The following is a 12,589-nucleotide window of genomic DNA, read 5'->3' as shown; positions in this document are numbered from 1 at the left end:
CAGTTTATCACTTCCCTCCATTTTTGCCTCATGGTCCTCCAGCTAAGGTGCATCTAGTGTAGTTGGTGAAGTATTCAAAGTCTACTGCCCTAGTTGCCCCTTCTGTCTGGAGGGCTTGTTTTTCAGTTCACTTCAATTGTGTAGCGCCCAATCAACAAGATGGCGTACGGCGCTTTATATTGCCCCCCCCCCCCCAACGAACACTTGGCGACAGTGGTAAGAAAAAACTCAATGGACAAATATCTAGATTGATAAATGGATGCTTTAAAGTTGCCCAGGGAGTTGTCCCCCCCCCCCACGGCCCACCCATCAATTTGTATTTTTAAAATCGAAAAATATAACACATGCCACTAGAACATAGAAGCAATGGTTGCTGGCCATTTTAAAAAAAAATTAAAAAAATCATCTTGTATAAGTGTGACAGTAAAAGCAGTCTGTGTCTGTCACATGTGCTTCTTTACAGGTCTTTCCTCTGACATCTTCCCTCATGACTTCTCATTCCTTGAGATGAACACACTGTTGTCCCGGCAGTTCCAAAGTGCTCACAGTGCAGGTAGTAAACGTTCATCTACTGCAGTTTGTGCACTTGGGGTATTGCTGGTCACCTTTCCGCCTGTTCATAGCACTTAAACTCAGCTGGGCTTACAGTGAGTTTTGATGGTTTGTTCTCAGCTTCTGAAAGACTCTGCTGTGCAAATCCATGCAAAGCTCTCTGTTTCTCAGAAATGCGACACGCGTGTGTTTTGTCTGTCCTGAGCAACACTTGAAAGACTGAAAGCCTTTCACAGCAGGCACGAGATGAGCTGCTGCTGTTTCTATTTCTGCTGTGATTCTGGTGTTGTGACACTTGCTGTTTTTAAGATGGATGATTTAAATTTCAACACTTAACATTGTGAATAGATGAGAAATTAAACTCCCAAAACAACTTTTCTGACTTGATGAACTGTTCGGTCTGCGGAGTTTAATATCTTGTCCTTGTCTGTTGGGCAACGTTTTTGCTGTTGACATCCACACTGAACACTAGATGGCACCATCTCAACTTTAATGCTTGTAGATCTGAGTGAAAGTAAGACTCATTTTAAACTGACATGAAGAAATCTGTATAATGTAACAGTGAGTTTTGTGCTTCTTGCACAACCAGCTTTCTGTATGAACAATCTCCATGTGAATGAAAAATAAACTGCCGCTCATACATGTCTTTGGTGTTTTGTGTGCAGCTCCTGGTAAACACGGGTTTAAATGTATAGTGAAACGCACGAGTGATGTGCCCCAGTTAAATCCCGTACGGTTAATCTAAAGCGGCTCGTGCAGCGCATTAAGCCCCTCATATTTCCACTCGAGCGCCCACACAGGGCCACTGTGTCAGCGCATCACTGAGAGGAGCTCTCTGTAAGCGCAGCTAGCTTCACGCCGTGGCGCGCGCTTTTTAATGAGCGCGCACATGGAATCGGGGGGGGGGGGGCGTTCATCCATCTGTGCGGAGAGATGACGCTCGCTGCTGCAAATGAACAGGGAGTCATAAGTTCTCGGCATCCGTGTAGCTCCAAGAAGCCCGAGAAAGCAGCTTTGCAGAGTGCACGGACTCTGAGAGGAGGAGAAGAGGAAAGCGGAAGGATGCTGATCCGAGCCGAGCCGGGAGCTGCAGCTTCACCTCATCAGCGCAAACGCTGGCTCCTTCTGTAACTTTTAGCGCGCTGAACTTTACCGCTGCTTCTTCTACTCTGTCCGCTTTGGTTGAGTGCTGCTGCCCGTCAGCCATGGCTTCCTCACCGGTCCACAGTGCGCTCTTTCTGTGCGCCTTCCTCCAGCTGTTCTCCCTTCCCGGCGGACACGTGCCAAACTGCCAGGAGGTGCGCACAGTATTTCAGTCTCTGCACCCGGGCTCCAAGTGGGTCCCCGAAACCCCAGTGTCAGGTAACTGTCATTAATAAAGCTCGTAGATACGGGACGTTAATGTTTTACGTACTCCTGATAATGTTGTGGGATAGAGCACGTTTCTAACAATCGGCACCAACGCATTAAGTCAAATATAGATTTGTAAATATATATTTTTTCCTAGCGGATAGTACCGCTATAGCGCTTCTGTTTTGTTTTAAATGCTGACCTTTTCAGTGAGAGCCAACCCACACACTCTCCATCCCTCTGGCTGAACGTTTACTAACCTGCTCTGAGAATTTTATTTTATTAAAAAAAAAAAAATCTGGCCGCATTAAGCGGAATATCCTGTTACAAATACGAAACTGAAACTTGTAAAATTTGTTCTTGTATTGATCTGAACATGGAGTAACCTTGCCTTGCACCTCACTTTGATTCTGTTAGTGCTGAAACATTGCAAGATTTGAGTTAGGATATTGACAGCCTCCTTAAAACACTAACTTTGGTGCTTGTTTAAATACATGACGACGGGGTAAAAGCTGAGGGAATGAAAGAGGATTAATAGTCAAAATGTACACAGCCACTCCTGTTACATTGTCAGCAAATATCAATTATGTGTGTGATCTGAGCTGCAAGCAAACTGGAAGTTATTTTGTAAATGATGCAATGATCCAAACTCATCTTTATTGTTTTTGTTCCATGGAGCTCAACTGTCACTGACTTCTATCTTCTCTAATGAAGAAGGAATAGATCTGGAGAAGTGAGTTGGCAAAAAACAGAAAAGGTTAATGGTGAAATGATTCGGGTCTTTGTGGACAGAAGTCCATATTTTTGTCCTCTTTTGCAGAATGCAGCATGTTGGTGCACTGGAGCCTGTTGCGTGCATTCTGATTCACTATGGAAATGGTAAAAGCCTCTGTGTCTGCATCACAGCCAGCCGCAAATGTTAATTAGGTGTTTTAGTGTCATGTCAGCACAGGGAAGTGCTCCAGGTTATCTGTTTTCTCTCCGTTCGCAGCATGCAATACTCCCACCTGATTCAAAGAGGGGTGTTTTTTTTCTTTTTTTTCTTTTTGAATAACACTAAATGTTCTGTAAACATGAAAGAGTGTGGCGAATCGCAAAATACTTCAAATCAAACAGCAGGAGAGAGAGAGCGCGATGCACTGTGAAGCATATTTTGTCATGCTCCTTCTGCCATATATTAAGCTCCCATCGTGTAAGGTGCATGCAGCCCTAACCGCTGAGCCCTACATTTCTCCAAGCATCCATGTTTAATCACACACCTTGCACCTAGGCCATCAGGCGTTTTATCTGCCAGCCAAAGGGGAAGCTAAATATTTCTCTTGGCAGGCAATGAGAAATATTTAGCCTTCCCAAATCTGAGGCTAGGCAGACCAGCTGTCTGTGCACCATCTCTAAGGAATCAGTCTGAGCTGGACACTAACAGTTCATAACCATTACTTTCACTGGAATCAATTCACCAATCAGCCATAGAACAATCCATCACGGCCAGCATGGTTTGGTTTACTCATCCTCGCTGCAGGTCTGTTGCAGATTAATTGCTTGGTTTATGGCTTATACAGTTCTGCAGAAAAGGTGTTCACAAGCGTGTTAAACCTAATGTTCTGCTTTGGCTCCCTGAAGTCTGCTGATTGACTAAATGTTATGTCGGATATAAAAAAAAAATGTTTGTATCCCCTGTATCTATGATAGAGGTTAACAGTACCCTCAGTGATGCTACACACAACTGATGCTCCTGGCAATTTGTTAAAAATACCTTGTGCATGGAGGAAACATCTAGAAGTTTTATTTGGCCTTGAGCATTTTGGCAAATGGAAAAATATACTGTACATTAGGTCCTAAATATTCAATAATACTCTATAAATACCCCCTTCTCAGCAAAACAATAGCACTTTAAGTATTTTCTCCCGTTAATCAACTGTGCAAGCTGAATTTTCTGAATGCGTTCTGCATTATATTGTTTCAATGCAAAACAGCAAGAGATAAAAAAAAGAAATCAATCACTTTCAGCAAAGCAAATATCAGACAAACTCCAGGGTTAATATACCCAGTTAGAGTTCTTTCTCCAACATTTAGATTTAAACGTTAGAAAAATAAGAGTGTACTGTAACACAGCTCCCAATAAAGTATCTATAGTACATCCCTCAAGCTAGATTTACCAGCATGAAACTGTTATTTTGACAGCTACTGTAAACTACAACAACAACAACTGTAAAACATCACTGTACTGATGCAAAGACTGTAACACAGCATTACACTTGCAGCACTTTATTCTGTCTTCATTCTGTCTTCAACATTTAAGCACCGGCCCTGCAGATAAATGTTTGTGATTTATCGCTGTTAACCGCTTGGCCCATTGCTAATCAAACTCTAAATACCATTCTCAGTTTTCAGGAAAACACACCAGTCAAAGTCAGAGTGGAAAATAACTAATAGAACCATCACAAAGCTGCTGAATTAATGATTTCCTCATAAACACCCATGAGTCACTGCTGTAGACAGGTTGGAAATGACCATGCTTCAAGTCTTTGTCACTTACTTCTTCAGTTCTTTAACACTGACTGAGCACGTTGCCGTACATCATTTCATCAGTTTTTACAGCATTTGTATTAAAGAGTAGGCCTCTGTGAGTGCGCCCCAGGGTGGCTGTGGCTACAATGTAGCTTGCCATCACCAGTGTGTGAATGTGTGTGTGAATGGGTGGATGACTGGATGTGTAAAGCGCTTTGGGGTCCTTAGGGACTAGTAAAGCGCTATATAAATACAGGCCATTTACCATTTACTTATGACTAATGAAGAATTATGTAACTGTACCTGTATGGTGACAGGTGTCTCTCACGTTCACTTCATGTCTTTTGAAAAGAAACTGAAGTAATATAGGAAATTAAAAATCCCAGATGTCCTGAAATATCTGCAGTCCCGCTGTATCACAGATACTGGGACGGATGGGATTTGATTTTGGGCTCGCGGTAGTGACGCTGAATGGCCCCACAATGCTTTATGTGCAGTGACCAGTGCTGGTCCTTAACAGATTTTAAGCACTCTGTAAAGATTTCAGAATGAGCGGCTTATTGGGCATGCTCGAGCTTTTGGTGGAATTTCCATAACTCTCAAATCTTCCACTTTTGTCCTAATGAGCTGACTTTATTATTATTAGTATTATTTTTGGGGAGGACATGAAATCGGCAGTCACTTTTCACACATTTAGTACATTTTTGACCTATTTTTTATTCATTTTTGGTCAAGTCTCATCTATAATATATACTCACCATTAATTCATGCTGAATAAGTTGGAGTCACAGCTACAGCTGCTTGTCATGCAGGCTGATATAACACGAGTTCTCCGATGAGGCGCACAGTAAATGAAAGATTGATGAAATTACTTGTTGAGGGTGGCTAGTTGTGATCCGACTGAGGGAAGTATAACTTTCTGCGTGCGTGCGTGTGTGTGTGTGTGTGTGTGTATGAGTGAAATGTGAAGTGGACTGTATCGATATTGAGTATAGTGTAGGGGAGGTGGCTGATTCAGAAACATGTCCGCAGGAAGGCAGAGCAGAATTTCTAATAATGCTGCATGTGGTGCCGGAGGGGGCAAAAAAAGCACCAAAAGACTAAAGTTTTTCTTTCCAAAAGTGTGATTCAAAAGAAGTGAGTGCAGAGGAAGATTACAGCAGGCATATAGAGGGGAAAAAATCAAAGCTTGGCACATCTGTAGGAGTAGTACCACTCGTGTCTTTGTTGCGGCTGTTGCTGTGGGTGGTTGGATTGGCTGAAGGTGAAATGGAGGCTGGGTGTCGGTTCACTCCATCGTGTCATCACATATGTGTGAGGCGAGGCGCACAGGCAGCGCTGAACACTCACCCCGGGACATGAGCGAGAAAGCGGCTCCACTAGTGACGGCGCTGGCTTGATGATGGGAAGACCTTTTGGATCTCCGACAGCGGCGGTGGGACCTGATTCATGAGAGCAGCATCAGATACTCACGAAATATAAGAGTAACACTTGTGTGCTGGAGGCTGAGATCCAACTAGTTTCAGCAGAAAATCCTGCAAAGAGGTCCTGCAAAGGAGTTTTTTCCTCCTCCTCCTTTTGCTGTGAGCTAAAACAATTATAGCTTTGTGTTGCTTTATAGTTCTCAGCAGGATGCCATGCAAAAAGGTCCCAAATGCCCCTGTTTTAGAAATGACAGCGAATGACTAATAGGTGGATGAGTCTGATTTGAAGCGAGAAGCCTTTCCAGCTGGTTAAACACCGATTCATACTTGGTTTTATTCAGTTCTTCCTTTTTGAACGGTCCCACTTTAAAGACAGGAGCCTTTTGTTTACTGCCTCATTGTTATGTGCAAAACAAAAAGGAAAAAGCAGAGAACAATGTTGGGCACTTTCACATTCCTGCTTCCAGCTTTCAAACCATTGCTTCATCAAATGGTTTAAAGTGGAGCAGCTCTAAAAATACTTAAAGCCACTTTAATCCCCAGTAGTTAATGATATTATCACTCCTTAGGTTGGTTGTAAATGGCTCTATCTTTAAAAAGTGACACTGGCTTATTTTGCCCCGGAGAGGTAGCCACGGAGTCCCACGCGCTTCCACTCGAAACTAGCTGTTGTATAATTTATGCTCATAATGAACGGCTTTTAGCATATTCTATATTTTAGTACAACTTGTTTTTTCCCCCATGGTCGCCATCATTAAGCTTGCATAGTGATAGCTTTCTAATTGGTGCCGAGAAACTTAGACACATAATGCACTGTATCTGTTCCCCTGACTCTGATTTCCCGGGCTTGTTAAAGATGTGAGGACTCCTCCAGTGTTTGTGTGTGTTAGTGTGAGGACAGGGCCATCGTTTCCAGCAGTGGCATTTCAAAGGAAACTTTCTGTGAGGGGTAGAGCAGCGAGGATGGTTAGATGAGGCTGTGACAATCTGAAGGGCGATCAATGTGTTTATAAAAGGCATTCAGAGACACTCATAAAAACAGCAGCTGTCCTGCACGTCGAATTACCCGGCCTCCTTTCACAGTATTGATTGAAAGCACGCAGTAATTTAAAGGCGCCACCTTGGACCGAGGTTGCATGCTGGGGAAATTTACATGTAAATTGCTACCTTGTCTTTCTTCATTTTGCGGGAGAGAATTGGCCATAAGGACGCCCAAAATTGACCAATTAACCAATAACAGGCTGATTTTAAAGTTGCTCACAGTGCCCAGGAGCTGTTAAGCTCAAGGTAGGTGAAGGAAAACGAGCTCGGAACAAAAGTGCGCGCAGATGAAAAGGAGTAAAAGAGGAAAAATAAGAAAGCAGAGGGGCGAGAAACAGGGATGGAGCCTAAAGCAAAGGGGAGCAGGAGGAAGCTTGTTCCCCAGTGATGTGTCAGTCAGAAAGAAAGCTTTATTTAGACGGTACGATTTTGTTATTTCTGAAACTCTACGGGGGAATCATCTCCCTCCCGAATCCTTCGCTTATTCCCTCAGTGCTGTGGAACTCGTGTAATGAAACACATTTATCATCTGCAAAACGACAAACGGTGCAGATGAATCTGCCTGTTTCGCCGGAGATAATTGCTAAATCCCCGTCTCTTCTCCGCTCAGGCCGCGCTCGCCTCACCTACGGCGCTATTGACAGCTTAATAATTTTGCCCCTGCAGTCTGAAATTAACTTGATCTTATCCGTCAGGAGTCTTTTGTCCGCATTGATTTAAGATATTAAGCCTGTCAGTATGCACACAAAAAGGTGCTGGGTGACAGCTTTATTGCCTCTTTTGCTCATTAGACTGTACACCCTAAACCCTGATGGGAGTCAGGGGTGAGCTGGGAGTTAGCAGAAGCTGTTCTCTGTTTAATTCTGCAGCGATTCTTAATTATCAAGACTGTCGCTCTGTTGCATCTCCCGGTAGTTTAATGTGCACCGTGTCTGTGTCTGCATTGTTGCAGCCCGAGCCCGCTACTAAAGATCTATTCTTTTGAAGACCTCACAGAGAAAGAGCCCCGATCCAATAGAGACACTCACTTTTGTTATTAAGATAAACCCTCTGCCTCCACAAAAGCCTTTCCTCCGTCTTTTGACACGCCAGCTATCAAGACTTTTCTGATTCGCAATCCTAGCAGCCCCCCCTTCCTCCAAATTAATCTCACTGCTTCCGCCTCCTTATATCCTCGCACCCAAAGCAGCGGCAGCCAAAGCTGGCAGGCTCCCCTGACATTTGTTTACCGTGGCATCAATCAGGCCCTTGTCACCGATGCCTCTCAGGGAGGCAGATCCTGGAGACAACTCCTCAACGAGGCTTTGGCACGTTACCACTGCAGCCTCCACTGAGCTCTCAGCAGCCATGTGGGACAGAGAGGCTGAGAGGGGGAAGCACCGAGGAAAGGGGTTTTCACTGGAGCTGCTCTTTGTATCTAAACACTGGATGGTTGTGTCCTACTTATGTCTGACTGTCCATCATTTTCAAGCAGAGATAAGGTGGAAATCTTTAAACTTTGTAAGTATTTGGACAATTATGCAGATTTGTAATTTTGCAATGTTGCCTCTCTACACGACAACAGGGGATTTTAAACCAGTCAGTTAGTTTCAGCTTTAATTAGGAATTAAAGCCTGTTTTTATACACAATCTCCCATTTTCAGAGGCTCAAAAGTTTTTAGAAAATTGGCGGAAACCGATATTACTCTCCTTTATGTGGACAAACGTTCTGATCTCTACAAATTTTCAACATGAAGGTTTTGGTTTCACATAGGAATCTTAAATTTTATTTAATTTTATGATCAAATTCTAACTTGAAATGGGGTTTCTGCGGCCGAACTAATCTCCTACTCACTCGAACTCCTCCACTGCCTCTTTTTGTCTTTATAATTTTTTATGTTGTTGTTTTTGTCTTGTTCTTACTGTTTTGATTACTATGTAATGTTCTTTAAGTATTTGCAAAAAAAAAAGTAATCAGAAAATTGACTGACAGGGAGTTTCATGGCCTGATGAGGCCCTTTCCTTCATTATTTTATGACAAGATAAACAGATACACTTCCAGTGCTGAACTTGCATATGACCGCTGTCGAGAGGCCATCATTTGGTCGAAAGATCAAAAGAAACAAGAGAGATGGCAAAAACATGTCCAAGTCAAAAATCTGGTGCTTTAAAAGAAGGAATTCACCACCCAGCTCAGCAACATCAAACGTGAAGTGAAAAAGGTGAATGATCACAGAATTATTTCTATGATGAACAGCTTCACAACATCTAACCAACTGAAGAACCCTCTCAAGGAGGTGGGTTAACTATTCTCAAAGTTTGCAATCAAGAATGGAGCAAATTATTAGACGACTCAAAATGCAGAGGATTTACAACAAGGTGCAAACCACCGATTACATTCAAGAACATGAAAGCCAGATTAGATTTTATCAGAAAACATTTAAAAGAGTCTGCACAGTCCTGGAAAAACATCTTTGAACAGGTGAAACCAAGATTAAATTGTAGCACAATGAAGGGAAGAGAAAAGTATGGAGACTGACAGGCTCATGATCTGAAACACAACACATCATCTGACAAACACGGTGGAGGCAGTGTTATTGCATGAGTGTGTATGGGTGCCAGTGGAAGCAAGGTCACTAGTGTTTATTGATTATGATACTGCTGATATGACGTATCAGGATGAATCGTAGCGCATGCAGGGCCGTAGTCTCCAATCAGATTCAGCCAAATGCTGCAAAACTGATCAACCAGTGCTTCACAGTTCAAATGGATAACGACCCAAAGCATCCTGCAAATGCAACAGAGCAGCTTTTCAGTTATTAAATGCAAAAGATAGGCAGAAAGACTCACAGACAAACAGCAACTGAAAGACAGTAAAGGTCTGGCAGAGCATTTGGTGATGTTTATGGGTTCTACACTCCAGGCTGTCACTGACTGCACCGGATTTTCATCCAAGCACTAAAAACAGTCCTTATATTTGCTCCTTATGTTGGCTCCACAGTGTGGTGGTTAACACATTTTACTGGCAAGCAAAAGATTGCCGGTTGCAGGTGGAGACACAAATCTACTTTGGGGCTGAATCAGGAAGGCCACCCGGTGTGGAGACCACTTGTGACAGCTGAAAATAGCACGCATCAAAAAGAATCCTTAAATTTAAAACGATGCCACGTTGTCCAGTTACTTTTGAAGCTCTGAAAATGTGGAACTAAAAAAATTAAAAACACTGTAATTCATATAAAAATGTCTGTAATTTCCAAACAGTTATTTCAATATTTTTTAAGCCCTCCCCAAATTAACCCGATCTTCTGTATTTGTGTCACATCTTGACTGTTCAGGCTAAAATCCACTGTGGGTACACTGAACTTTAGCTCAGAAAATATGATGCAAAGCATTTATTTAAAGACACAGATATTGTGTTGTTTCCTCTTTATTAATGTGAACTCTTTTTATCTAAAAAAACAAAAACAAACAAACAGATTTCACACTCCTTTTAGCATGACCATGACTCGAAGTTTACTGAGTTTCACAGTGGCGGCAGGCTCTTGTTTATCTTTCCTGCTTTCCTCCTGTGTGGGATTAATTGAATTAATTTCTTTGAAGTGTTTGCTCTTTGATCAGGTCGTGTCTGGCTACATCGCCCCTCTGAAACATCCCTGACACCCCAGTTTTGCTTTCGCAGGCTTGAATGCGTCGCTCAAAAAGGAGCTCGGGGAATCCAATTATTTCTCATAGGTGTAAACAACCTTTAGTGTCCACAGCCAGGTGAACGAATGTTGTTTCACTGCCTTCAATCTTACTCGTGGCTGTTTTTTTTTAATGTGTATCCATAATGAAAGCATGCTGGAACCTAGGTTTATTTGTCTGCATGATGCACTGCTCCTGGCTCTCATCTTAAGTCTAAAAACACAAAAAAAACATACTTTTTTTGATCCTCGGAGTGAAAAGTGTAACCTTGAGCGGAGGAAAAGTTTCTGTTGACCAAATTGATCTCTGAGGAGAACTACACAGCTTTAGTGTTTTGCGCGAATGTGGATCAAAATGACTTATTTTTAAGCAGCAATTTATTTTTGACTTGAGCCCGGCTACATAACACAGCCTCTACATAATAATCATACGCTCATTAAGGCTGCGGACTCTGCTGGAGATATTTCTTAGTTTTTGCGTTCGGAAAATGCTGCTGAATCTATTTGTGTGTGTTTGTGTGTCTTTTTTTTCTTGAAAATTAAACACCAGTGGCTTCGCAGCTACTTCCCTCTGTTCATCCAGACTACCATCCTGTCCCTGCTGATTTCCTGCCAGGTGCAGATCTGCAGGTTTGCCAAACCAAAGGCCCGACCTGCTGTTCCAAGAAGATGGAGGAGCGGTATCAGGTAGCGGCGCGCAGCAATATGGAGTCTGGTCTGCAGGTTGTCAGCGCACAACTCAAACGTCTCATCATCCAGAACGCTGCGATATTCCAAGGTAAGCAGTCTGCACAGTTCATCCAAGACCTGCCTCGAAGAAAGACGAGATAATTTCATCTGGCACGCACAACAAAAAAACAACCCAGTGTCACAAATGCACACATTTAAACACATAAATCAACAGTGTTCACTTTCTTGGCTACAATTTTTTTTTCACATCGGCAGCTCACTCCTCCAGGCAGTGAGTCACGTATAAATAAAGCTGTAGCAAAATGCATACAGACAGGAGGCTGCTGTTCAACTAAATGTTGGAATGGCAGCGACGCGTTGTTTAAGTGACTTTAGATGTAGTGTGGTTGTCTGTGCCAGACATGTTGCTCCAGAAAGTGACAGCCTCCTGAGATTTGGCGCACTGCAGTTGGCGATGACTGTTATTCACAGGGAAAGAGAGAGAAAATCCCCCACGACAGTCAGCAGCCTTCCTGGAAACCTGGATGAGAGCGGTCAGAGGAGGCGCGCTGCTAGGACTAACTCAAGCGAACAGTCGCATGCAAAATAACAACTCGGGGAAACGGTGACGCGAAAAAAAGACGTAGATTTTGTCGAAGGTGCAGGAAGCAGGTGAGTGACTGAACAGTGAAATGAAATACCTGGTGTAGCAGGTGCTACTCAGGTGTGCAAAGACTATTACAGTGTCCGAATCATTCTGTTAAAGAAAATGTACGATGCTTCTGTGTTTTCCTGTTGAAAATTAGATGAAAAGAAAAACACTCTTGGAAAGTAAATGCAAAGTTATAACCTGCAGTAGGTAAAGGTGTTTCCTCCTGCTTCTAGTGTATGCATGGTTCAGTAGTCCAAAATAGTCCAAACTATGACATTTGTCATGCTAAAGCCAATATGTACAGATAAGATCTTCACTCTGAGAATAAAGCTTAAAATACGACTGTTATCCAAGTATTCCTCTCAGCCGGACTGGACCAGTGAAATTATGAGTTAAACGGGTAAAATTACAGAAAAGGTTATGATAGTTCACTGTCCAGATTATCCTGTAATTATAAAGTTTTTACTGTGAACTCACTGACCTATTAACCGCCCTCAAAACCCCCCAAACCCAGACATTTTGATATACATGGCAGAAAAACTGAAATTTTTTTGTCATCGTTTAGCTATTATTTAATTACTCTGGTGAAGTATGAATTTTAATGCCTCTTTATGAATAGAATAAGCTGTAAAAGTTACAAAAATACAGGCAAAAATCTATGCACTCCTTCACATTTTCCGGAGCTGCCCAGCTGGCCAGATTGGACTCTTCACTTGGCTGATTCTGGCCCC

General features: G+C 42.7%; 1 protein-coding gene across 2 annotated transcripts in view; it reads left to right on the top strand.

Moving 5' to 3' along the window:
* The first annotated feature begins 1,493 nt into the window (after positions 1 to 1,493).
* gpc3 (glypican 3) overlaps positions 1,494 to 12,589 on the top strand; it is a 133,600-nt gene continuing 122,504 nt past the window's right edge. The window contains exons 1-2 of one of the 2 annotated variants that reach the window (XM_085288498.1): positions 1,494 to 1,914; positions 11,154 to 11,315. In XM_085288498.1, coding sequence (XP_085144624.1) covers positions 1,758 to 1,914; positions 11,154 to 11,315 — 319 coding nt within the window. In that variant the 5' untranslated portion in view covers positions 1,494 to 1,757. Of the gene's footprint in view, positions 1,915 to 11,087; positions 11,316 to 12,589 lie in introns of both variants that reach the window. The other variant, XM_085288488.1, reaches the window with a different exon arrangement.

The sequence above is a fragment of the Mchenga conophoros genome, linkage group LG2 (genome assembly GCF_057382185.1).
Source record: "Mchenga conophoros isolate Kocher_MC1m ecotype Shallow Benthic linkage group LG2, M_conophoros_male_GT1.1, whole genome shotgun sequence".
In the NCBI taxonomy this organism is placed as follows: Eukaryota; Metazoa; Chordata; class Actinopteri; order Cichliformes; family Cichlidae; genus Mchenga; species Mchenga conophoros.
This window is presented reverse-complemented; position numbering and strand designations above follow the sequence as displayed.